The sequence below is a fragment of the Triticum urartu genome, chromosome 4, assembly GCF_003073215.2.
Source record: "Triticum urartu cultivar G1812 chromosome 4, Tu2.1, whole genome shotgun sequence".
In the NCBI taxonomy this organism is placed as follows: domain Eukaryota; kingdom Viridiplantae; phylum Streptophyta; class Magnoliopsida; order Poales; family Poaceae; genus Triticum; species Triticum urartu.
The window spans coordinates 617,220,155-617,247,042 of record NC_053025.1 but is presented as its reverse complement, the minus strand read 5'-3'; the positions used below and the strand labels follow the sequence as shown (position 1 = coordinate 617,247,042).

Here is a 26,888-nt window from a genome sequence, read left to right as displayed (position 1 = left end):
CATAGATGCCTACCATGTGCATGCCCACCTACTGGCAAAAATTGAGATCATTTCATGAATGTCTAAAAAACACCATGTTCAAAGTATGGTGTGCGGATAGGCCAGAAAGTTCCGTTTGAGAGCACATTGTTTCTTGACATCCATTAAATGACCCCTTTTTTTCTTTGGCTTGTATGACCAATTCAAGGCATCATGCCATTTTTTTTGTTTTTACAAATTTGATAAATGGTTGGACGTGTCGCAACTTGCATACGATTTCGGAGCCTCATATGTCCATGTCAGCGAGAAGTTGGGTTTATTTATCCATAGTCCAAAAAACCACCAGTTGAGAGGTGTGCCACGCTATGCCAGACGGAGGAAATCAGTGATCATAAAGTTCTTCCTAATTTGAATGCTTTTATTATTTGCAATTTCCATCATTAACAATCAATAGGAACATTTTCTTATGTCAACCATTTCTTGAAATTTGTCAACAATTTGGCGATGAGTGTTGGTCTACTGAAAGAAGACATGTTCAACAGTTAGTTTTGGCAGAAATGCGCATTTTCAGATGGATGTGTGGCCACATAAGGAAGGACCAGGTCCAGAATGATGATATATGAGATAGAGTTGAGGTAGGATCAATTGAAGAGAAGCTTATCCAACATAGTCTAAGATGTTTTGGGCATATTCAGCGCAAGCCTCCAGATGCTCCAGTACATAGCGAACGGCTAAAGCATGCTGATAATGTCAAAAAAAGGTCAAGATAGACCAAACTTGAAATGGGAGGAGTCCGTTAAGACATAACTGAAAGACTGAAGTGTTACTGAAGAACTAGCCATAGACATGTGTGCGTGGAAACTTGTTATCCATGTGGCAAAACTGTGAGTTAGTTGTAAGATCTTATGGGTTTCAGCTCTAACTTACCTCAATTTGTTTGGGATAAAAGGCTTTGTAATTGTCAACAATTTTTGAATTTTGAATTGTGTATGAAAATTTTACAAACTTGAACACTTTTTCCGAAATTGTTAACAAATTCTGAACAATTGATGAATTTGCAAACCCGTATTGTTTTATATTTATCAAGTTTTCTAAATGCAAACATTTCTTAAATTGGTATTTTTTTCAAAAATGGGAACATTTTTTCAAATTCCAGAATATGTTTTAAAATTCTAAACAATATTTAAACAGGTTCAAAAAGAATAATAAAGTTTAAAAATGAGACAAATTAATTAACAAAAAAGAGAAGAAATATGAAAAAATGAGAAATAAACTCTTAGGCCTTGGTTCAACTAGGTGACTAGGGGTGGGCATAAAACTCTGACCAACAGAACGCCGAACCCAAGCCGAAACCAAAAACGGCGAATTTTTGGTTTTTATTGTTTTTTTAAAAGGGTTTTATTGCTAGTACAGTTAAAATCAGTGTTTGTTTTAATAACCAAATTCGAATCAGGTTCCGTATTAAATAGTATAACCAAAAGAAAAACCAAAGCACAGGCATCCAGTACGAGGCTCCCTCACGCACTATCACGGCTTAGTTGCGGAGGTGTCTGACCACGTACGATACGAATGGCCCAATGCATGATTTGTTCCCCACGTCGCTAAGTTATTGTCAGGCCTAATTGTAAGGCCCAAAAGCAACTATTAGTACTTCTGTGTGGGGGACGTATGTGGTGCATCGGGGCAATTTGTGCTACCAGTGCACCGGTCGTCCGTTGCACATGCAAAAATGTTCGAAAAAATCCAAAAAAATTAGTGCATTGACACAACATCAATGTACATTGTCACAACAATTTAAGTCAATATTCAAAACATTGTTCGAGATATAAAAATAACAAATTTGACATTGAATAGTACATAACACAAGTTGGGCTTCAGTTTTGGCCCATTAGCATATTGACGTCAAATTTGTCATTTTTGTATCTTGAGCATTGTTTTGAATTTTGATTTGAATTTTTGTGACAACTTACATTGATGTTGTGTCGATGCACTATTTTTTTAAATTTTTTTAAACATTTTTTAATGTGCAACGGGGGTGCGGTGCACCAGATACATTCCCCTTCTATGTGGCTGGCAAACCGTGCAACGACAACTGTCTTATTTGTTAGTGCCACAATCGCTTAGGTATGCTCAAAAGGTAAAGGTGCTCGTGGATATAAGAGGATGCCACACATGGGAAGCGCTCGCAGCTGCGTTGTAGCTTGTATGTATACGCCACAAAAAGGGTTTCGTTATAAGCTGAAACCCGAACGGAATGAGTCGGTTAACCAAAATATCGATTTTTTGTATTGGGTTGACATTTTCGGTTTCTAGGTTTGCTTACCGAAATTTAAAATAAACAAATGGTAAAACCGTTTTTCGATTTCTACCACCCTGATAGGCGATGGCATTGCTCCGGTCGGGCGCTTTTTGGGCCGGGTCAAGCGTTCGCGGATTTGAAAAAATCATCCATGTTGAAAAAAATGTTCATGGATTTGAAAACTTACATAGATTTTCAAAAAAAGTTCACCAAAAAAAGGTTACCAAAAAAAGGTTACCAAAAAATTTCGAGATATTGAAAAATATTCACGAATTGTATTTTTAATATTTATTTTTAAGTTTACGCATTTGAAAAAATAGGTAAAAACAAAAAAATGTTAAAAAACAAAATAAAATAGAACAAAACCAGGTTTTGAAAAACACAAAAAAAACCATCCTGAAAATCCACAAAGTTACATTTTTTGCCACATACGAAGCCAAAAAGAAAGCAAGTTGTTCAAGTTGTGTTCAAAAAACTGTCCACTAAGTTACTCCCTCCGTTCGGAATTACTTGTCACAGAAATGGATGTATCTAGACGTATTTTAGTTCTAGATACATCCATTTGCGAGACAAGTAATTCCGAACGGAGGGAGTAGCTCTTAAGTTTGCACAGTCCTCATATCTCTTTAAAATTCTTGAAAATGTTGTTTAGAAAAATGTTCTTAACATTTGAACTAACATATCTCTTTGTTTTTTTGGAATGTTCATGCTTTTAATAAAAAAATGGAAAATTGAAGATGTGTTCAAGTTGTTCATTTTTATTGGATTTTCAAATATTATTTGATTTTTAAATATTTATTCAGAAATTCCAACAAATGTTCGAAAAAATTGAAAAGGCGTCCAGATTCTGTGTTGGTGCTAGTTCTTAAGTTTGCACGCTCCTCATTTGTCACAAACACTAGTCAGCTCAACCGGTGAGCCGGCCCAGTCGAGGGTGCCTCCCCGAACGTAGGGCGAATACGTTCTGTGGACGCGCGACATATTAAAGATAAAGACCATCCTACCATTTATTATAAATGGGTATGGAGAAATCTTTCCCGTTGATATGTTTAGGAGAAGTGAATAATTTTTTGTGTCTTTTAAGCCTTCAATCAAAATATACATCTAGGATATGGCCTCGTGTCACCTTCTAGGTCCGTAGCATGCACGCGATACCATCGAATCGTCTCCATAGTCATGCTCTCGGTGTCTGGACAGAGTTTTACATCCAAAATTAAGTTTAATCAACAAAAAAGCTGATATAAACACGTACATTTGTCCATTCTTGATTGAACCAACGTTCCTTGATAAAGAAACCACAGGGAGATGGAATGTTTTGACAATGTCGAATAAAGCCTACACACCAACCTTTGAGCCGTACGTTCCCCACAATGCACTTGATTATTAGTAGTATATACAATATGAGCAATAATAAGCACATATACTCATGGATCGCACCGTATCAATTCTTCTTCTTTATGTGCTTGGCGTTTCTATGATAATTAACTAGAACATCGGCAGATTCTATGCACCTACATACCTAATTATTTGCCAAGCATGAGGTACTGTAAGTAGGAAATTAAGGTACACATCAGTCAGCTCTCTGAAGACTGAAATGGACACTTGTCGCCCAATCAGATCCTAACTTTACGCCCATATTACCACCTGGGCAGGAACATTTGGAATCCATATTGGTTCCTTGTGCAGCTAACCATGGTGTGATATGTCCACTACTTATCTAGCTAGTGACTCCTACATTAATTAATTAAGTAACTAATTAATCACAGCAATGCCCTGCAAATGATGACGATGAATGCTGCTTAATTACCATCAGCAGCACGGCCATGGAGATTGGAGAGAGACCATCATGCACCTGGCCATGTTCTAATTTCAATTGTGCGCACACGATCGAGCATCTTCGCCTTTAGGGGTCCACCGTCGTCATTGGATCGGAGAATTCAGAGCACAATTCTAGACTTTACTTCCCTTTGTTTCTTCTTTTGAAAAAAGAGAATAACTAGGAGAAAAATGAGATCCATATCAATGCCATGACATGCTTTCCTCCTGAGAAAGAAAATCTGCTGCCTTTCCTTTTCTTTTGAAATTCGGAGGCCCCTCACTCCACTTCCATGGATCGATCGACGCACTCGAGGTAGCTAGTCGAGTGTTTTCGAGTCAAAGCTCTCGCCGACGAATCATGAGTGACTATATCTATTTTGTTTGTAGTCTATTGCTCCAAGTTGCACCTTTTCTGTTTATTTAATTTTACCTACAAAGGTAGAACATCAACTATATATATATCTACTCACAACTTGAGCAAGGTAGCTTAGTGGGATGAGGAGAAAGTGGAAGCAATTGATTGTTGGTACATTCTTCTGCGATCTGCACCGCGCTATTCTGAATAAGAAGATGCGTCAAGTTTAAAGCAACAAATGCGTGTCTATATATACAAGCAACCAGAAAATAAACTAGTAAACTGATTTTGTTGCTATCTGTTCCAATGAAATCTTGGCAAAGATTGGCTTTCAAATACATAACCAATCATGCATCTAAGCACACCCATCTTCATAGCCCTACAGAATTATTTATTTTCTGTTGTTGGAAAAAAGCTACAAAATCATACTACATGTATGTACCATATGTTTTTTCTTGTACTAGATGGTAGGTGGGTCCATGGATTGAGTGTCTATCTGCTTTTGGAGTAGACTACTACAGGAGATGATGAGATTAGAGCAGCAGCTACTACTACTAACCACTACTACTATTATATATCTGAATTAAAGCTTCAGGTAACCACCGGCGCTCTGCTCCTTTCAGCATGATCCCCCCTGTGACATGATTAAAGCAGCTGTTCTTCATTTTTCTGCAGCTGCACAAAGTATTTTCTTTTATCCTTCAGAAAAAAAGATCACTTTTGTCTTTCAAATGTCTGCCTGAACGGGCTTTTTCAAGGAAGATAAGATGAGTGTTTCGCAGCTCATTAACAATGACATGGCATCGAAAAGGGAAATGCTCATGTTGATCCCTTAAGGCACAGGGTGCTTTCAGAGATGCAGCACTCCATGTGACATGATTCTCTGATCAATGTCCAGGAGCTTTCATCCCGCACACCCAGCCCCCTGTGCGTGCAAGGTGGATGCAGACATGTGCAAAACGAATGAAATTTAGAGCGATTCAGCGGATCGAAAGGTGTGATTAGGACCTGACAGAGCATATAAGTCAGCTTTAGATCTCTCTTTCTCTTGTAGTATAAAAGAGAGAAATATATGTATTTGAGTGGGAACAATTTCAGAAATTCATGAATGAAGAACCTATGAATGATAATAACAATACAGCATGAGGACAAGCAGCTAGGTGTTGGAACACCCAAATGACCAGCTGTGGGGAGCTGGCTGCAGGTACTGTAGATAAACAAAAGGGGTTGAGATCTTCCACTGTATGAACACAGGGATACCTGGTGTAGAATACAGAGAGGTGCATGCATCAGGTATGCATAGTTCTTCCAACTGAACTGCCACATACACACAGATAGATTAATCTAGTGCAAGCAGGCTCCTGCAAGTGTCTCTGTGATTCAGGAGCAGCTAGCTTAGTTAGCTAGCTAGGGAAGCATGTGCTGCATGGATGGATGGAATCCTCCATCATGATTGACTCAACCCCCATGTGTCCCCCAGTTCTACATCTCAAACCTCACCTCCTGTGGTCACAGCCACCACATGCACCCTCATTATTTAACAATTAGCAGCAGCAACTTTGCTGCTGCTGCTGATGAGATGAGATGAGATGGAAAGGGCGAGTGCTTGAGTAGATTGGTAGATTAGATATGTAACAACTTGTTGAATGTTGAGGAGAGGAGCAGCAAATCTACATCCTTGGATTTACTGTTGCCTCCATTGCCCCCCATGCAGTGGACAATGGGCTCACAGATGCATCACCATCATCATCTTGCTCACTTCAACTGGTGTTGTGTAGGGTTGCTGTCTGTGGTGATGGAGGGGCTTCATCAGACACAGATGCATGTATGTTGGCTCACCATCATCCCTCATCTCATCTTTTCTCAATCACGGAAAGAAAATGGCAAAAACACTTCTCCCTCTGATCCAAAATAAGTGTCGCAGTTTTGAACTAGTTTTGAAGTGAGGTTAGTTTAAAACCGCGGCACATTTTATGGATCGAAGGTAGTACGTACTTAATTATCATAGTGTATATGAGAATATTTGATTTCTATGTACGATTACATGCTAATTAACCACTCACATCAAGATGAAGATGAACAAGAGATCCCATCCGGCCCCAATTACCACAAAAATCCTTTAACTAGGGGGAGGGGTGGGCGGACAAAATAAGAGGAACGATTAAACACACGGATGTCTGATCAGGGCCGTTGGTTTCTGATCGGACGGCCTAGGCGCACGAGCTTACTGTTCCATTGCCGCTGCCGTCGACGGCGTGGTGGGAGTGGCTTCCTCCTCCTCGGCAGCTGTCGGCGCCGTCGAAGTCGCTGGGGCGGCCGCCGCGCTCCACGAACTCGCGGTGGACGGCGAAGAGCGCGCGGCAGCTCATCTCCTTCTCGAACCGCCACACGTAGTTCAGCCCCACGAGCAGCTCCGCCACGGCCGCCTCCACCTTGTCCCGGTCCGCGAACTGCAGCGTCTGCAGCAGGAACGTGTTGCCGCCGCCGCCGCCGCCGTGGCGAGGGGGGAGCCGGGCTATGTCCGTCGTCGACGACGTCGACGTCGTCTTCCGCTGCTCGAAGCTGCGCTCCGCCTGCCACCGCACCGTGGCGTGCGCCATGGGCGCCAGCCACTCCAGGATGCCGCCCAGCGCCGCGCGCCACTCGCCGGCGAGCCCCGCGTCCGCCTCGGCCACCGCGCCGCGCAGCCGCGCCCGGAGCTGCGCGCGCACGCTCGCCGTCAGCATGCCGTACAGCTCGTCCCGCTCGTCCGGCCCCACCATGCGCTGCGGCGACCGCGCCATCCGCTCGATCGAGATCACCAGCCCTGCGTAACGCGGCGCCAGGGCCGCCGCGCCCAGCGTCCCCGCCGGCGGCACCAGCGTCGCCGTGCTGTACTCGAAGAAGCCGCGCCGTCTGCTGCCCTTCGCGCTCTGGACGACGGCGGCCACGTCGAACGGCACCGCCTCCATCGACATGGACTTGCGCGACGGCGGCGGCGGGGACTGCGCGTCGGCCGACGGGTGGACGGCCGAGGAGAGCGTGAGGCTCCGGTAGAGCGGCGCGTGCCGCTGGTCCTGGCCGCCGGCGCCGAAGACGAGCTTGATGCGCGCGAGGATGGTGAAGGCCGCACGCGCCAGCGACGAGACGACGGCGTCGAAGGTGCACCCCCACAGGGACGTCTGCTTGAGGTTCTTCACGTCCTGCTTCTTGGAGAAGATGAGCTGCTGCTGCTCCGACGCCACCGAGATCTTGCTCGCCGACATGCTGCGCCGATGGCACCCTCCGCCGCCGCTTGCAGCAGCGTCGGCCCGCAGGAACTTCCGGAGGCCGTGCTCAGCCTCCGCGAGCTCCTCCATGGCCCCGCGGAGCGCGGCGGTGGTGGCCACCTGCTTCTCCAACTTCCTCGCGCGCGCGTCCATCTCCTTCCACGTGGGCGCGGCCCAGCGGTGGCGGTCGCGGCCGGTGTCGGCGAACTCCAGCAGCGCGTCCCTGAACTCACGCAAGCAGGGGTCGGCGCAGCGCTCCGCCAGGGCAGCGACGGCATCGGCAGCTCCCCGCAGCGCGTCGACGAGCTCGGCGCGCGCGAGGCCGAGCAGGAAGGCGTCGTCGTCGGAGACGACCTTGCGGACGCCGTCGAGGTGGACGACCTCGTGGCGGAGGCGCGCCACGGCCGGGTCACCGACGGCGCGCCACACGTGGAGCAGCCTGGACACGAGGCTGGCCACCTCGAAGGCGAGGATACCAACGTTGCCTTTCTTGCCACCGGCACCCGCCGGCGGCGCACCCGACGACGAGGGCTTCGACGAGATGGCCGACCGGACCTTGGCCAGCCATGACTCGCGCGCCATGGGCATGGGTGGATCGATCTGTCTGTCAATGGCACGCACCAGCAAGAAGGGAGCAAGAGCTAGCCACTTGCCCTCGTGTGTGTATATATAAGAGGATAGTTGTAGTCCAAAGGAATGGAAAAGGTCTCAAGGTCAAAATGTTTCAAGTGCTTCCTATCCTAGTACAACAACACTATTAGGGATGCAAGCACAAAAAAAGTCTCTACAAATTTGAAATAATCACAAGATGATCAAAGTGTCGATGAAACAAAAACACGCGGTTGAATTTTGGTTTGAAATGCTTTGAATGTTGTGGAAAGTAGAGTGTGAATCGCGCAGGTGTTAAAAGGTTTATATATTCGGTAATGCCATAAATATCCATTGATATTATTTTCATAATACTTTGGAATAAAAGATTTTTTAGAAATATTAATAATATTACAAGGAAAAAAAGAAAGAATGATTTGTAAGCGCATGGTAGGAACCTGATTTGGAATGTTTGGTGCGTTATAGTAAGATCTAGAGCGCGAAATTGCGACGTGTTAAAGGTGAGTGGTGATGGTGATATGGGAATGGAAACACATCGATTTGACGATGAGTTGTAGGATGGTGGAGGCATGGAGTGTCAACCTCTGCTCGTGAGGACAATGACATGCCTTGTGTCGTCTAGATCATACCACCGGATCAAAAAAATCAATCTTACAAAGCAAATCTTGGGGCTAATCATTGTTTTCAATAATAAATAATGTATGGTTGTGTGCATCAACCGATCGATGCAGAGGCGTAGGTGATCATCCTTTACGAAACAAAAAAATATTACGAAATCTGCGAAAAATAGCTGCACAAATCCAAAGAGTGAAATTTTCGGTATTATTTTGAACGATAGCGGATGATTTATCGCATATGTTCTCTATCATGTCGACGAGGAGGGTGGAGGGTCGCAACAAAGGAGAAGAGGGGGTGTGACGTCGGCTGAATCTTCGTCCCGACACGTATGACCAATTTTGGACAAGGAAAGAGGGTTGGAGAATTAAGTAGGGTTAGGGGTTTGCAAGAGAAGAAAGAGAGGTGTGGTCACGCTCACACTAGCTGGTGGATCGTATTCTCCTGGTGCATGAGAGAGGGAGAGGTAAACCACAAGCTAGACAAGTGAAGGTGGTGGGAGTGGTGCTGCATCCCCATCCATCCATGCATCCATCCATCCATCCATCCATCTGCATCATCTCTTTTGACTTGACCATATTGGCTCATAGCTAATCTAGCTAAGCTACCTAGATCCACCTGCTTGCTTGTTGCACATTGTGTGGAAGGAGCAGATCTCACCACTGCTTAAGTGTAAAGCTAGATAGATAGTGTGTGTGTGTGAGTCCACTTAGCTGAAACTGTTGGGAGACATGATTTTTCTGTTCAGTGGCCTTCACACACACTCTGATTAACATTCAACACCTGGCCTGTGGGTGAGGTTGCAGTGCCTGGCTAAGAAGAGATCTGAGGTGTGTGATTTGAAGTTTCATGGAGAATTCTCTAGCCCAGATTAGCATATAAATAAATTAGTAGTAATAATTAAGGTACTAGTACTAGTGACTAGTGTTAGGAAAGTTAGCCAGGAGAGGAGGCAATCATGCTAGATGGATAGTAGATGGAGTACAGCCTTGAGAATGGCTGCATCTGCATCTGCACCCACCGTTGCCGTATCATCACATTCGGTCCACGCCATGAAAAGATGCTGCTACTAGCTTTTCTGTTTGTCAACCATGCATGCATGAATCATATTGGCCATACCCCCAAAAAGAAGTAGAAAAAACATGGCTACTTTTAGTCAGCCAAACTCTTCCCAAGTCTACCCTAAAAATATTACTCTTCTCAAGTCTACTTTTCACCCTCCTCAACCCCAAGACAACTGCAGATGAAGCCCCTTCAGTGACATGGCATCCTAGCTGGCACTTGCTCTGGTTCTGCCACCTGAAGTGACATGGCCACTTAGTTGGCACTTGATCTGGTTTTGCCACTTGTATATCGAAAAATAAATATATATTGAGCACTCTTTTTGTCTCAGGAGTCCTGCGTGATCGACACCTGGTCGACGAAAGCTAGCCACCAAGTGTCGGACGAGTGCACTAAGTCAATTAAGTAGTAGTGGTAGTAGCACACTAGGCAGTCAAAAAAGAAGAAAAAGGAGTACACTAGATCTTGTTGGGTTTGACCCCTCGATGGCGCCCATCCATGCATGGTTGCTCCTTTTGACCCCATTCCATTGTTGCATAGTGAGTGCGCCTGGCTGTTCCTCCTGCCTTGGCTGGAAATCAAAAGCAGCAGTCATGGGTCATGATACCGATAGCCACCTCACTCAATCCGGCGCAGTATATGCAAATATATCTGCAAAATCAAAATTCAGATATGCTTGTTTTTGCATCACGTATGTGTACCTCAACAATTTGGTTTTCTTTTGTCAAACCAGCCATCATGATGCCATGCTTGACAGTGCAGTGCAATGCCTAGTAAGTTACTTGAGACACTAGGCGCTTAAGTGGCCGTGATTTGTTATTTTATTTTTTGTCTGCAGAGCTGTGCCACCAATCGAATCCAACGGTCAGCGGCAGCGCTGACCAAACGGGATTCGGCAGAAGAGGTTTTGAAACAAGGGGAAAAGCAGAGAGAGATGGAGCAATGTGACATCTCCGGCGCTCCCACTTTGCGTCGACAGCACCCAAAGTTGACGCCTTTCGATGGATATGCACCTCCAAGTTCAATGGAGGAGATATTCCACCCATTTATGCCTCACAAAGTTGCATATCTGCCATATGGCATGGTATCATGACAATGCTGCTAATTTGTTTGGAGTGCAAACGATGCATGCACTCAAAACATATGCACTAGTGCTGCTACTGATTAGGAAGCGCTCTGCGTGGAAAGCATCCATGTACAAACCTCTTTCGATGTCATGATAAAAGTTGTGTGATGCAAACTTTAGTTACCAGATTTCCAGTAGATATTCTGTAGGGGTGACAAATTAAGAGGAATAGTGATATACTGCTATACCAATTGATCAATTCACAGCTATGCTGATTCATATTCAGAAGGTGCTTTCTGAAGCCCAGCCCTTCTTTTCCAGTGCCAATCTCAGTGCCTGCCACAGAACAAGAATCGCACATCATACCTAAAATATACACCAGAACAAATGACAGAAATGATGTGTGTGTGTGTGTGTGTGTGTGTGTGTGCTTGCCTTTACTCTCTTCTTGTTAGCATTAAAGTCGATGAATCCTGACCGAGACGCCGATCGGTACTGAACGATTGATTTGTTGCCAGGAGGGAACCAGAACTCGACGTCATCTACAAACTGCACGGACGGAGGAACATACAGTCATTACTGAATAATAACATGGTAATCTACACTTGCGTGAGCATGTGGATTACAAGAGTAACAAGGTGCTACCCCGAATATAGGGCTCTCGTATTCAACTCGAACATAGTCATCTCCTTTCTCTACCACACGAGGACTGAAGTTGTCTGGCTTTGTCTTGGTCACCTGCCAACAGGTATTACAAATACAACATGCTGATATGACTTTAGCAATTTACCCACCCGCTGCACACTATAAAAACAAGGTAGAGATGTTACATACAACTTCAATGAGCTCTTTCATGGCCTCATCTTTGCTTATGGGTTTACCTCTGGGGCCATCCTTGGGATTGTAATTCCTAAAAAAAAGGTCATGTTCAGTACTCCACACTGCAGATGATGAATCTTTCAAACATTTTTACAAATCCGGATATATTAAAGAGCTATCAAAGGAGCACCTGATGATTAGACAGAATATGCGATACAACATTCGAAAATGAAAAATTCATTTGCAAAGCAGACTGTCAGCAGTGCTCAAGTCAGACACTTGTTCACAAAGGGAAAGTGTTGTTCCTCAAAGGTTTGAGTCAACAGATGCATATATAAGTGCAGTACTGCGACGAGGCAAAGTTTAGTTTTAGAAACGAAGAGTAATTCAATTAATTGTGTTAGAAAATGCAGATAACAGTGACTCTTATTTTGTCATACGTACTATTTAGAACTGCAATTCCTGACTTACTGAACTTATCATATATTGTGGTTCATCAAGAACTACCGTACGGAATAAATTGAATCACACATATTACATAATGCATACGCCGGACAAAGGATTAAAGAAGCAGGCCTGTTGTCGAACCAAAATCTTACATTGTGTATATGCACATATGCAGGACAAGTGACACCCAGCAGACTGTGAGAAGTGCTCAAGGCACACACTTGTTATACAAAGGGAAAGTGTTGGTTTTCTTAACGGTTTGAGTCAACAGATGCATTATTGTTTTTAGAAAATAAAAGATGTCATTTTGTCATACTTGGGACTCTGCAATTTCTTACTCGCTGAATTTATCATATAGTGTGGTTCATCATCAAGAGCTTCCATACATACAGAATAAACCAAACCAAACATTCCACAGCGCGTACGACGCACAAATTAAGGATGGATGAAGCAGGCCTGCCTACTGTCGAACGAAAACTCTATGCTGCGCTTACGGTTTTGAATCGCTGGGTGTTCAGTTTCAAAACGGAGAACAATTGGAGTTTAACATAAACATAGGGCCCATTGTGTGAAAGAACTAAACACAAATGGTTACCATGGGGGAGCGTAGTGATTGGAGTCGCTTATCCTCTCCGACGTGGACACGCAGTTGTTGGTCGCCGGGCACAGCGCAAGGGATGGGGGCCTCTTCTGCACGCCAAGGTAGCTCGGCTTTGTGCCACTGGCGCAGCAAAGAGAGCAAGAGAAATAAACAAACACACTTGTCAGAAGAACAGAACAAGAAATTCAGTTAACTGTTGACTGCATCCCCTTCTTCAGAGAGAGCTCAGGTTCTGAATTTTACCTGAAGTGGAAGATGGCGGCGAGCGTGGCGAGCTCGCTGCTCCTCAGCACCAGGTCCCTGAATTCGTCCCGGGGTTGAGATACAAGCGGCCACCATCCACCATCAGATGTACGTACTCTAGTCGGAGATGGGGGATGAGGATACATACCTTCGTCCGATTCTTGCGCTGCTCTTGTTGTTAAGGCGTGGAGAGGGTGATGCCTTGCCGCCGGGAGCGGGGGTTGGTGGGGGGCAGCAGCAGGTGACCGCCGACGAGTTCATCGTTTGCTCGTCCGGTGGGCAGGGACGGAGGGACTCACTCCGGCCGGCCACCGTGGAGAGGATGGGAGTGGGACGGGAGGCTGGTCTGAGTGGACGACCCGGCCTGGGCCACGAGTGTGTGTGTAACGAACTTCGGCCCTAACCCAGCCCAGCCCAGGCTTGCTGTTCTAGGCTCGTCGTGGGAGAGGGGGAGGAGGCCTAGGTTGGGCCAGATAATTCCACCAAGAGAAAAGAAGTGCATCTTATTTGGTTTCCAGAGTGTTGCTAAAAAAAAATGGTTTCCCGACTTGGGGCTGCTATTTTTTTCAAGAGCTGCTGCTATCTACTCCCTCCGTTCCTAAATAGTATTTGTCTTTCTAAAAGATTTCAACAAGTGACTACTCCCTCCGTTTGGAATTACTTGTCACAGAAATGGATGTATCTAGACATATTTTAGTTCTAGATACATCCATATCCAAGACAACTAATTCCATACGGAAGGAGTACATACGAAGCAAAATGAGTGAATCCACGCTCTAAAATATGTCTATATACATCCGTATGTGGTATTTCATTTAAAATCACTAAGAAGACAAATATTTAGAAACAGAGAGAGTATTAATGGAACGCCAACAATGCTACAAATATTCCAAAATAAAACATATTGATGTTGCAGTTGTTGGAATTCTGCGTCGTCATCAGTCAGGACAATAAAGCATCATGACCTCTGCCAGGAAGTGTTAGTGATGCAGAACCCCAAGCATCCATGGTTTAGAGAAGAATACGAGGTTGGGTCGATCAAACCTAAATGTCCGCCCGAGACCACGTAATAATCAAATCAGCACCATCGCTGCCGAAGCACCACCGACCCGGACGAAGACACATGCAACTCCCCCTGCTACCATAGAGGGATTCGCCTCACAAACCTTAATCCCCTTTTGATAATATTCACACACCTATAACCTCAAAGTGGTAATAGACCACCAAAAACTATGAAATGATCCTTACTCTTGTCAACATATCATCGTTGAGAATTGAGGGGTCAAAATAAGTTTCCCTAACTTGCATCTTGTGGGACATACAATGATTACATGTAGAGGCAACATTAGTCCCTTTAATAAAGTTTTGATTGATCATAAAAATACGTTAGGAGACAATCGGTACACTTGAATCTTGTCGTTCTCTTACTTTCCCCTTTTTTTGGAATTTTCACGGGGGGGGGGGGGGGGGGGCCCCCCCCCCCAACTCCCCCACCTGAATATATTTCCTCTCGACCCAACATTCAGTACAATTGGTATAGAAGCCGGGGTGGCAGAGAGAAAGAGGGAGGGGGCAAACCCCTTTGCTATATTACATGCAATTTGATCTATCCACGCAGGGCCAGCAGCCATGTATCAACATGACCACGATCCGCAAAACGGAACCGACCGCGCCAGAGGATGGCGTCGTCGCGACAGGCTTTCAAAGTGGCGGTCAGGGACGGCGTTTCCTGTCTGAACACAACCGCGTTCCGCCGCTTCCAGAGGTGCCAGCAGCACATCTGTACAAACGCCTGTGGCGAGGCAGAGTTGACAGCCGCGAAGGCGTCAAAGAGATGCAGAGCACGCACAGAGGCCCTCGAGGTGGAGAGGCGCAGAGAGCACCAGAACGCACTCGCGAAGGGGCAGCCGAAGATCAAGTGATCAGGCGTCTCCAGGCTCGCCCCGCACTCCGGGCACCCAGCGCCCCGCAGCTCGACGACGTGTTTCTTCAGCAGATTGTCCCGAGTGTGGATACGGCCGAGCGTCAGCAGCCAGGCGAAGAACCGAACCCTGGAAGGCGCTGGTGATCTCCAGAGAAAGGCGGTGTTCTCCACCACCTCTCCGCGCAGGCGGAAGAGCCCGTAGGCTGCGCTCGACGCCAGCCGCCCGCCCTTCTGACCGCAAAGGATTAGGCTGCGATGGTCAGCTTCGCCCTCGCCCTCTCCCGCCCACCCGATGAGAGGGAGCAAGAGGAGGCGTTCCCGGGCTGCAGCAGTGGTCAGCCGTGGCACAAGCACCGCGTCTAGCCCCAGGTTGCGGACAACACAGACCGAGACCTCCGAGCACGTCGCATGTGAAGCCAGGGCCGGGAAGGCGCACCGTACGGGCCCGCAGGGGAGCCAATGATCCTCCCAGAAGGCCGTCATCCTGCCATCCCCCAAGGAGACGCGGGAGAGAGCGCGGTAGACAGGCATAAGCCCCCGAAGCGCAACCCAGTGCTCGCCGGCGAGCCCCGAGCTACGAGGGTCTAGAAGGAGACGCCCCCCAGGGCGCCCCAAACCCAGGTCGCCCAGCGAAACAAAGGGACAGAGTGGAGTCGGTGCAGGATCTTCAGAAGGAGGGCGTCATTCTGTGTGGCGAGGTCGCGGACCCCCAGGCCTCCCTCCTCCTTGCCGCGGCACACCAACTCCCAGGCAACGAGACACTGCGCACCGGAAGCTCGCTCTGCCGCGTTCCAGAGGAATGAGCGGCAGAGGGAGTCCAGCGCGTGCATCACCTTGGGAGGCAGCTTGAGCGCGCCCATGGCATAGGTTGGGATGGCGTCCAGCACAACGTTGATGAGGACAGCGTTGATATGGGGAGAGGAGACGGGCACACCAGCCAGCAAGGTACCGGTCGACTTTGGCGATGATGAAGTGGAAATCCGCCAGAGAGAGCTTGTGGCATCACAGCGGGAGCCCCAGGTATGTCTGCAGGAACCCCTCCACCCGGCACCCCATTACCGCAACAATCGCGGCTAGGGTGTCAGCCTCCACATGCATCGGGAACAACGTACTCTTTGAGTAGTTGATGACGAGGCCGGTAGGCGCAGCAAAGTCGTCAAGGATCGAGCGTAGCCGGACCGCCGCAGACGGACACACACGCATGATGATGAGCGTGTCGTCCGCGTACTGCAACACCAGCGGCGGCTCCCCGTCAAGCAGCGGGTGACGCAGCAGGTCGTCCCGGCGGATCAGCCTCTGGAGCACGTCGGCGACGAGGAGCAAGAGGTAGGGGGAGATGGGATTCCCTTGCCGCAGCCCGCGGCGAAGGGGAAACCACTTCCCCGGGACGCCGTTGAGCAGGACCGCGGAGCGCGAGGAGCGGAGGATCAAGTCCATCCAATCACACCAAAGCTCAGGGAAACCCCTAGCCAGCGCGATCACACACAGGCTCTCCTAGTTGATGCAGTCGAAGACTTTGGAGAAGTCTAACTTGAAGACGATGGTGGGGGCAGCACGCTTGTAGCAGCACTGCACCATCTCCACCGCGTAGACGAAGTTTTCGGCAATGCTTCGCCCCGGGATGAACCAGGACTGGTCCTCGTCGATCAACAAGCCGATCTGCCTCTGCAGCGTAGTGGTGAGGCCGCGGCACAAGATCTTGATATCGGCGTTTTGCAAAGAGACGGGGCGGAACCCGCCCGGCGTCGGCACCCCCTCGCTCTTCGGGAGCAGGGTGATGAACGCCCTGTTGATCCTGTCAAGGCGAGCCGACCCGTCGTAGACGGCGGTGAACAGGCGCTCGATGTCACGCCCGACCGTGCCCCATGCGGCATGGTAGAATGCCGGGCCCAATCCGTCGGGGCCCGGGGCGCTCGAGCGATCGAGGCAAAGGGCCGCACGCCTAATCTCGTCGGTGGAGAAGGGGGCCACAAGCGAGGGCCCGTGGACGCGGGGGGGAGGGGGGCGGCGAGGAGGCCCGCAACGTCGAAACGCCAGACGGGCGGTGTCGCACGGCCCAGGAGGCTGGAGTAGAAGCCCAAAAGCGCCCCCGCCTTTGCTGCATGCCCCATGACGTGGGAGCCGTCGACGTCGAGGACGCGGATGCAGTTCCCACGCCGGCGTTGGGAGGCCTGCGCGTGGAAGAAGCGGGTGTTTTCATCCCCCTCCCGCACGCCGCGACACTTCCCCGGCTGCTTCTAATACGCCGCCTGCCTGATGATGGCAGCGTCCAAAGCCAGACGGGCATCCAAGCGGAGAGCAGCCTCATCTGTAGAGAGACAACGATACTCCTCCAGAAAATCCATGATATCAATAATAAAGGAGCAGTCATTCCTAAAAGTTGGGACGTAGCGGTGTTGCTTTTTCCAAGCTTTGGCCGCCGACCTGAAAGCCTTTTTACGCGTGGCCAGCGCCCCGGCCACATCCCGGTCGCTAGTGCACCTCGTCCAGGCAGGGAGAGTGGAAGGGAGAAAGAGAGGATTAGTTAACCAGGCAGTCTCAAAGAAGAAGCGGGTGGAGGTTGGGATTTTTGACGTGGCAGAGACGACCAGGGGGACGTGGTCGCTGACCGTGCGGGGGCGAGAGCAGAGCGAGGAGTCCGGAAAAAGGGCATCCCACCTAGAGTCGAAGAAGACCCTGTCGAGGCGAGCGAGAGTGGGGGGAGCGCTTATTGGTCCAGGTAAAAGACGGTCAGAGAGCGGCAGCTCAAGCCACCCAAGGCCATTGATCATGGCGTTAAAGGTCGCCGCCCGGGCGGCGTCGAAATGATCGTTGTTCTTCTCACCCGGTCTCCGGATGAGGTTGAAATCTCCTAAAACAAGCCAGGGGCGCGAAATAGAGGCGGCAACCCCCTCCAGGTCGTCGACCAAGGCCTGCATGTAGGAGTGATCGGCGGGAGCGTAGACGTTTGTGAGAGCGAAAGAGAGGTCCGTGGAGACAGAGCGGAGGGCCGTGGTCAGAGAGTAACGGGAGGGTGTGGAAGAGAGTAAGTCAAAAAGGTGGGGATCCCAGGCCGTAACAATCCCCCCGCGGCTCCCGTCGGTGTACTTGACGGTGAAAGTCAAGAGACGCCCTGGGAGGAAAGAGGCGAGCTTAAAGGAGTCTAGGTGAGCAAGCTTCGTCTCCTGAAAACAAGCGACACAAGGGTTGATTGATTCGACGGCCGCCCGGACACGGGCTCATTTATCGGGATCGCCTAAACCTTGCATGTTCCAGGAGAGGAGAGAGAGTTTGACACAGGGTGGGCTAGCCATGGAGACACAGCGGCGGCACCCGAGCACAAGTAGAAGAAAAGACCGACACAAGCCTCCCAAATAGGCGGGATGAAACAACAACAATGGTGCTCGAGGCGATACAAGCAAGCCTAGGGCGTCTACACATCTTCAGGACGGAGCACCGGGGCAGCCAGGATGGCCACAGCAGAACGGAGCTCCGCCACTGCTTTCCTCCCAATGGGGCGAACCACGGCCTCAACCACCTGGTTACAAATGGATTTTCCCTGAAGCCTAGGAGAGCAGCCAAGGAGGGCCTCTTTCAGGGCCCGACACTTCACGGCCTTCTCCTCGATACTGACAAAGGTGGCCGGCTCGAGCAGGGCGAGGCGGGGGCTGCGACGTTGCCCCCCAGCTCAAGGGAGGCCATGGCGCTATCGGCATCATCAGCTTCACCGTCGAGCTCGGCGATGACCACGGACGAGCAGCCATGCCCAGAGCTGGCCGGAGAGGACGGGAGGGTGGGTGGGCTCCAGGCACATAGGCCACCCGCGTCGCCGGCGCCGGGGAGGGGAGGAGCATTCAAGACGCGGAGAAGAGAGGCCAGCTGGCCCCCGCCCCCTGTCCATGGTGCTCCGCCAGCACCGGCCTGGCGTCCAAAGAGCGCTGCACGGGGCGGCCAAGGAGAGGGGGCTGGTTATGCGCGAACGGAGGCGGCCCGTCGGAGAAGAAGGGAATGTACTCACCGTCGTCACCGAACGACGCCTCCATGTCCCAGAACTTGATGGCTTCGATGGAGACCACACGAGCCCCCCAGCGCCCGCCCCATGGCCAGACGTCGGAAGGTAGGTCGCGCGGCCGCTCCATGAGGACGACGGCGCGAACCATGGCCAGCTCGCGCACAGAGATGACCCGCGGGTCTACCTCCAGCAGCTTGCCGAAGCCGGAGAAGGCGGCGCGGATCCCAGCAGGGTTGAGAAACTCGACGGGGAAGGCGGAAGTGGCGAGGAGGACGCAGAAGCGAGCGCGTTGGGGGACACGCCCGAACTCTTCCTCCCGGTGCAGGTCGATGTGGGCCCCCTCATGGAAGAACGGCTGGCGGCGCATGGCGGCCTCACAGTCCGCCCACGAGGCGAACCGCAGGTACATGACGCTGACCGAAGAGGGGACAACGTCGAATGAGAGGTCCCCCACCCCACGCGCGAGCGCCGTCTGCACCGCCACCGTCGAGTTGATGAATGCGGACGATGGCTCGATGGAGACGACGGCGAGGCGACGAGCAGTCTCGTAGTCGCCATCCAGCATGTAAACCTCGACGAAGGCAGGGCGGTCAGAGTCGTTGCCGAAGGACGGGGCCCCGGAGGAGACCACCGTCCCGGCAGAGGAGGATGAGAGCGATGAGCGGCTCGAGGAGGATTGCCCGCGCAGCAGCAAGAGCTCCGGCGAGGGTGGGGCTGGGGCCGCCAGGATCATCGGCGACGCCCCGGGGTGGCTTGGAGCCGCGTCGTCGTTCGGCGAGGGCACCGAAGACGCGCACACCGAGGTGATGGAGACGTCGCGCGCAGGGGGCGGGGGGGGGGGGGACCGTCGACGCCACACACGCTCTCGGGGGAACCAATGCGGCGGGGGCGGAGGGCGGGAGGGACCCCCGTCGCGCGTCGGGCAGCACCAGGGTAGGGGTGGGAGCGCGATGTGGGGGCGGGGGCGGTGGAGGCACGGGAGAGGCGGTGGGAGCGGGAGGGCGCATCACAGCGGGGCGGGGGTGGGGGGCAGCCATGGGGCAGGAGTGGGAGCGCGCTTTGTGGCCCGAGCGGCGGCACCGGCGACAGCAGACAGGGTCCCTACAGTCGGCTATGAAATGCCGCATCGAGAGACACCGGAAACACCCGTCGAGGGAGAGGGGCGCTACAGGCGGCGGGTGGCGGTGAACGGGCGGGGCGGGGGGGGGGATAGCTCGTGGAGAAAGGAAGGACGCCGGGTAGGCGAGACAGCGATAGGCGTTGAAGGCGCGGCGTCATTGCTCCCCTGTCCGCCGCGCGGGGACAGAGGGGGGTTCCCTCCGACAGGGACAGGAGCGGGTTGGTTTTGAGAGACAGGGGGCGGTTAGGAGACAGATCGCGTGTTGCCGAACCAGCAGCCGACACGCAGGGGCTCGTAGGAATGGGCAGCAGTGGAGGCAGCAGAGACCTAGGGGGAGGGCGGCGACGCCCAGCCGAAAGGCTACGAGCGGTAACTCCCGCCGTAACTCCACGCCCCGCGGCAGGTGGGTGGGCGGGCACGGTGAATGCAGAGACGGCCAACACGGCGTCGGCGCGAAACGAGTGGAGGAGAAGCTTCACGGAGGCACCGGCGGGAGCCCGCCGAAGACGATAGCCCGAGCGACAACCGGGCTGGCAACAGGGACGGAGAAGACCCAGTCCCCGACCGCGGTCGCGACGAGATTCTCAGGAGCATGGAAGAAAAATACGGACATGAGGCACGAGACCGTCGATGCGCTGAAACAAATGGCCGCCGAAGGCGGCGTGACCCAGACGACGCCGGGCTCAGAGAGGGCGGGGTATGCGACGGGGTCGAAGGCAATCCCATGCGAATGGACAGAGAGGATGCCGGCATGGAAGGCCGAGCCTGGACGGGGAACAACGACAAGCGCTGGACGCGTATCTGGGGGGCGTGTGGGACGGTGACGGCCGCCAGGTCGTCGGCCAATGGGCGGAGCAGGCGGTCCCGCAACGACGGTGGGGGTGGCTACAAAGGAACTACGCGGAGGCGCTGCGCCGGCTGCGTCGCCAGGCTCGTCGCCAGGCAGGGCCGGCCCTGTGTTTCGGGAGGCCCTAGGCGAACTCGACGACATGGGCTCTTTAAGTCCTAAGATCATATTTATACGTATATGTTTGTGTGATACATATATATAACTTCATTTGCATAATATTAAAAGTAAACTTTCGACCACACATCTTTAGTTTGAAATTTGACTACAATAGTTGTTGGACAATGCAAAATAAAACAAACATGACATGATTGCCTCAAATAGGAAACAAATTTATTTGCTTCTCTGTATACTTTCACAATCTTCATTGACCTTAACATCTGAATTTTCATGCTCGGGATTAGTTCCTTGCCTATGTTCTTCACGGACATCAACAATACTTGAAGATGTAAAATACTTTGTCAAAGAACCCTTCAGTGGTTGAATTTTCAGATGTATTTTTTTTCTTTTTTTCTTTTTTCAGCACCCGACAAATGCTTCTTAGGCAACATGGCATGCTAATGTCCTAATATTACGAAGCAAAGAGTAGACAACGAATTAAAAATTTATAGATCGGATGATCAGAACCCTAGACATGTACACAGAATGACAAAAAATTAGGATGGTTGAATACATACTATGAAAAATTGAATTAGAAAATTATACATTAAAAAATAGATACTTCATGGGATGAATAGTTTAATATACGTACTAAAAAAACTACTGAAATTAGGGATGGACGAATGGATCAGGAACATCCGAACATGGATATTGGGTACGGACCTGCGTTCGCATACATATGTATTGCCGTATTGCTGGAAGGCCGAGTTCTCGGATTGCTGCGTGCCGTGGAGACAACGAGCGGCTGAGGCACCGAGCGAGGAACGACAGAGCGACGGGCAGATGAGACGACGAAGAAGAACCGACGAGCGACGAATGGGAAAAGTCAGATTTTTATTTTTATTTTTGAGAAGAAAGGGAAAGCCAGACATTCCGATTGATTTGTTTCACACGTACGCATGCATCGAGCGGCTGTGACTTGTATGTGCGACGCCTTGCTATGCATTACCAGGCGATCCGATGGGCCGAGCCCATCTTGTTTTCTTCCTCTCATAATTTTTTCCTTGTCTATTTTTTTCTGGGCTATACTATATGTGTACTACATCATAGGCCCCCTTCGGCCTGGGCCCTGGGCCGTCGCCCCTCTGCCCATGCCCCAGGGCCGGCCCTGTCGCCAGGGGCGTCGCGAGACGCAGTCTCCATCTTACTTTCCCTATTCAGTACTTTTTCAGGGCAGTGTAGGAGAACCAAGACACCAATTGATGCATATGGCTCTAGGCCTAGGGTTGTAGCTTGACGATGGAGCACTTCACCATTGGGTAGCCGGTTTGGATGCATGGAACCTACCTGAGAGTGTTTGTGAGCAATGAAGAATGTCTTCCGATTTAAGTCCAAGCCAATCCCCACAAAGCAATTAGCTGGATAACGGAATGGAAAAAATGGGTAAGGTCGTGTGCTGATACTTCATAAATTTTGAAACATGAGTTAATTATATCTAAACACGACAATATTATGCTCTAGAACCCTCTTTATTATTCTGTATCAATTTACAAGTTCTATACATACTTACTAAATTCCGGGCAAGTATACATATAAATGCTCGCTCTGAACACAATAATCTGAGGTAAATTAACTTTTAAGTAATGTGACACTTTGCTTGGAGTTGGAATTATTTTTACTGTAGCAAAGGATTTCCTTGAACATCTCAAATTAGCTTTGGAAAATTGTAGAAGATTCAACAATTATAGTATTGCGTTTGCACAAGAAATCATGTATATAATGATTGTTAGAAATATATGACAATATGTACCTTACACACGAGCATGATCATATTGTTCGTAGTTGAAAATTGTATTTTAAGAAAGTATGCATAAAATATCACTAAAATCGGCATATGCTTAGTGACAAACAAAAATGTTTAGTACAAATTTTGATCGGAGGGTGGGAGGACATGGAAATTATTCTATTTTTCTCAATTTTAAAATTAGTGTTTAACCTAGGGGTAGCCCTATTTTCTCGCTTGACACAAGACAGAGGGAAGCGCTCGCGTCTGGCAGGCCCAGATGGGCCGACCCAGCCATGCGAGAGCCATGACCTGCTTTTTTCTCCTTGTTTCTTGATTTATTTTATACTTTTCTGTATGCTTTAAAACATTCTACATATACATGTATTATATATATATGTATTAAAAACACTCTTCAAAACAAATTTTAAATAAATGTTGAATAAGTATTGAAAAATATTGAATTAGTATTTAAAAAAATGTTGTAAAAGTATTTAAAAATGTTGAATAATTATTAAAAATGTTGAACAACTATTTGAAAATATATATTAAATAAGTATTAAAAATTGAATCAGTATTTGGAAAATGTTGAAAAACAATTGAAAAAATGTTGAATACGTATTAAAATGTTGATCGGGTATTAGAAAAAATGTTGACTAAGTTTAAAAAAATGTTGAATAAGGATTAAAATGTAGAACAAGTATTTGAAAAATGTTGAATAAGCGTTCAGACAATGAAAAATAGAGAATAAAAAATGAAGAAACAAAATCAAAGAAATGAAAAAAGAATGGAGAAGAAAAAAAGGAAAAAAGGAGAAAACCGGCACGTCATGCTTCAAGTGGGTCGCGCCCTTGCTATTATCACGAACTGTTGCCGTGGCGCGGTGGCTAGTGCCCTTTGTTTGTTGTGCGTGACCAGGGATCCCTAGTACTTCCCTTTTTCTCTTCTATTTTTCTGTGTGAGAATGGGCCAGCCCTATAAATGACGACGGCAGGAAACCTCGACGTGAGACTAGTTTGTAGCATCGCTTAATGCGATAAATAGCTCTCGTGTTAACCTAGATCGAAGCGGAGGCTGCATAGTTAGGAATAGGAAGGGCTAGGTGGGCTAGATGGGCCGGTTAGGTGAGAGGGAAAGACTCATGTTTAGCAATTTTATTTGAAATATTAGTTTAATATTAGACTCGACTAGATAGAGGCGCCATATCTGGATCTTCTGGTGCGGCAAGCGAAACACATTCAAAAAAGCAACATGCGACACGTATCATATTGTACCTAATCTACATGTGATCGATTTTAAAAGAAAAATTATGTAAGCTACAAGAAGAAAAATTATGTAATCTACAACACTAGGTAGTAGGCTGCCAGTGAAGAGAGGTAACGAATCCTTAACTCAAGATTCATTGTGCACAACCAATGTATATGTCTTTTTGCATATGTAGTTTTTTATTTGAAAACATTGAGTTAATTACACTATTAATACATAAACTTGCAGCGCTGGTACAGTTTCATACAAAAACTTGCAAATTGACTCAAATAAGCCCCTAAACTTACTTTGCCGGAACAAGCTGATACAAATTAGTCTGAAACCTATCCGTCGGATGAGAGGCACGCACCGGTCACTTCGGTTTTCATTTCTTATCGGCTCTTTCGCCTTTCTGTTTCTCGTCGTCGACGGTGCGACGGTCGTCAGGGATGAGATCGACGCTGGATGGAGTCGCGTCCTCGCGGCATTGGTGAGTTTCCGATGGACTACGGTATGAAATCACCTTCCTTCTTCTATATTGGAGTGTCCCCCCTGTATTGGCATCTCTTATCACTAGGGTATTCATCCGGTTTGGTCGGTGGTATATTCGCCCGCACGTGGTTTTTCTGTGGTGCGTATGGTTGATAATCAGGCGTCGGTAGATGAAAGGCGTTGTTTTGTGGTATTTCCGCCCGCTTGTCATTGTGTACTGACACCGGTGTTGGGTGTGATGTTCAGAGTTGCAGAAAATAGTGTTCTGCTACAGTGGAGTTGTTGTTGTGTGCTCACAATCTTGTGATGTGATTACTTTCATAGTTTTGTGACTAAAACAAGTGTCGTTTAAATCTTTTCACTACCACTATTTTACATACCTCAGATGATGCTACGAAAATGCCCGCAATTCTCCTTCTTCTCAATGTCAAAAAAGTCAGGGCAAAACTCAAATGGTGAAATAAACCCATCAAAATCATACTCGGTGGCCATTTGCGACTCTACAAAAAATTGTTGAGTTCTGCTCAAAGTCACATACTGTAGGACACAAGAAATTATGATAGAAAAGCACCTCCGGATTTTTTTGGGGCCGAAATGAAGCTCAGATGTCACCCACCATTCTTCAGTACAACCGTCGCCCAGGCCGCCGTCGGGACCGACATTGCCACCGCCGCCGCCCATGGCCCATGCATCCACGAGGAGGGGCTGACTATCCCCCGACAAGGACGCTGCATCACAGCGAGCCACGTTCTTCAGTCCTTGCTGCGGTCGTTGCCACTGTCAAGGGTTAGGGATTTGGCTTGAGGGGAAGGCTGCCTCAGTCGAGTGTGAATTTATGGGAAGAACAGAGAAGAACGACTAGGGATTTGGCTGGTGTGTGGCGAACTGTCGGTGTACAAAAATAGGGGCGCATCTTTCTACCCCTTTTCCTGTGCACGGGTAGTCAGAGCCGTGCCCACGGCCACACCAAGAAGAACGAGGGAGGTGAGCCAAGGTAAGATCGAAGCCCAAGACAATCAAAGCAACGCCAAGGCCAAGACCATAAAGAGCAGAGGGACGAAGCAGGTTCCCCCGACAAGACTCTTGCCGAGACAGCTCGCCCCACGCCAACAAGGCGAGCCACCCTTGAGCCCACGGCCCCCAGTGCCGTCATCAGCATAGGGCCAGGGCTCGGAAAGGCACCCCTGTGGTAGCATACAGATCTTTATGAAGACATATTCAAGATTAGATTAGAAGACGACGACCCTCGGCAGGATCCCTGCCAAGGAAGGCCACCAGACCCCCGGCAAGATCCTTTCCGGGGACGACAACACGCCATGGCGAGACCCCTTGCCGGGCCACCTGGCAAGGCCCTCGCGAAAGACGCCGGCAAGGCCACCGCCAAGCCCACGTCAACCAAGCTCCCACCGCCGTTCACATGTAGCTGCCAGCCCAACCAGCTGGGCGGGCACCTGCGTGGCAACATGCTGCTCCCAGGCCAACTCATCAAGTGCCTGCGTGGCAGCATGAAGATCTTCGTGAAGGCTCCACCACCACGCCAACTCAGCTGCCTGCCTGCCTACATGGCACCGCAAACATCCCTGGCGAAGGCACGTGTCGAAGTGAGGAGAAGCGGCGACGGATGGGACGGGCCTCTCCCCCGTCCCCGATAAAGCAAGAGGACACCTAAGCGGTGCATTAAATGCACCTTGTCCTGTAATACGAGGGATAACCTCGTGCCACTGTAGACCTTTCCACCTCCTGTGTGCCACTGTGGCAACCCCTTTTTCCTATAAAAGGAGGCCCGAGGCAACAAGGAGAGGGATTCGGCTCTTTGGAACCACACGCTGACCACAGCTAGTTCGAGAGCTCAAGAACTCTCAGAAATACACACACCAAAGCAGGACTAGGGTTTTACGCATCCTTGCGGCCCGAACCTGGGTAAACGATCCTCGTGCTGTCTACTAGCCCTGCTCTCCTCGCAACCCTGCGCCCCGGCAACCGTAGTAGGGATTCTTGTGATACCATAGGTGTCGTTTCACACCGACATCCTTGGCACGCCAGGTAGGGGTGCAATTGCGAGAATCTGGTCTGGTAGTTAGCCTAGCGGTTCTTCATCACTTTCGGTTTCTGAGAAGAAGGCGACTGGAGGAGCGACGCCGTCTCGGCGATAGAAAAGCTAAGTCATCCAGAGCCTTGGATTATTTCCTCTTACACTTAAGGTTATCGTCCTCGGAGATCTGGCCT

At 49.4% G+C, this 26,888-nt stretch overlaps 2 protein-coding genes across 2 annotated transcripts; both read right to left on the bottom strand.

Moving 5' to 3' along the window:
• Positions 1-6,456: 6,456 nt before the first annotated feature.
• Positions 6,457-8,401, bottom strand: LOC125553261. Its single transcript, XM_048717068.1, has one exon. It carries the CDS (start codon positions 8,285-8,287, stop codon positions 6,662-6,664), a length of 1,626 nt encoding a protein of 541 aa, XP_048573025.1. The 5' UTR covers positions 8,288-8,401; the 3' UTR covers positions 6,457-6,661.
• Positions 8,402-10,276: 1,875 nt separating this feature from the next.
• LOC125553262 lies at positions 10,277-13,544 on the bottom strand. The gene is made up of 8 exons (XM_048717070.1): positions 13,310-13,544; positions 13,162-13,218; positions 12,913-13,038; positions 11,886-11,961; positions 11,697-11,789; positions 11,487-11,600; positions 11,300-11,387; positions 10,277-10,556 (listed from the first exon to the last, which is right to left on the bottom strand). The coding sequence occupies exons 1-7, from the start codon at positions 13,420-13,422 to the stop codon at positions 11,334-11,336; spliced, it is 633 nt and encodes a 210-aa protein (XP_048573027.1). The 5' UTR covers positions 13,423-13,544; the 3' UTR covers positions 10,277-10,556; positions 11,300-11,333.
• Positions 13,545-26,888: the final 13,344 nt, after the last annotated feature.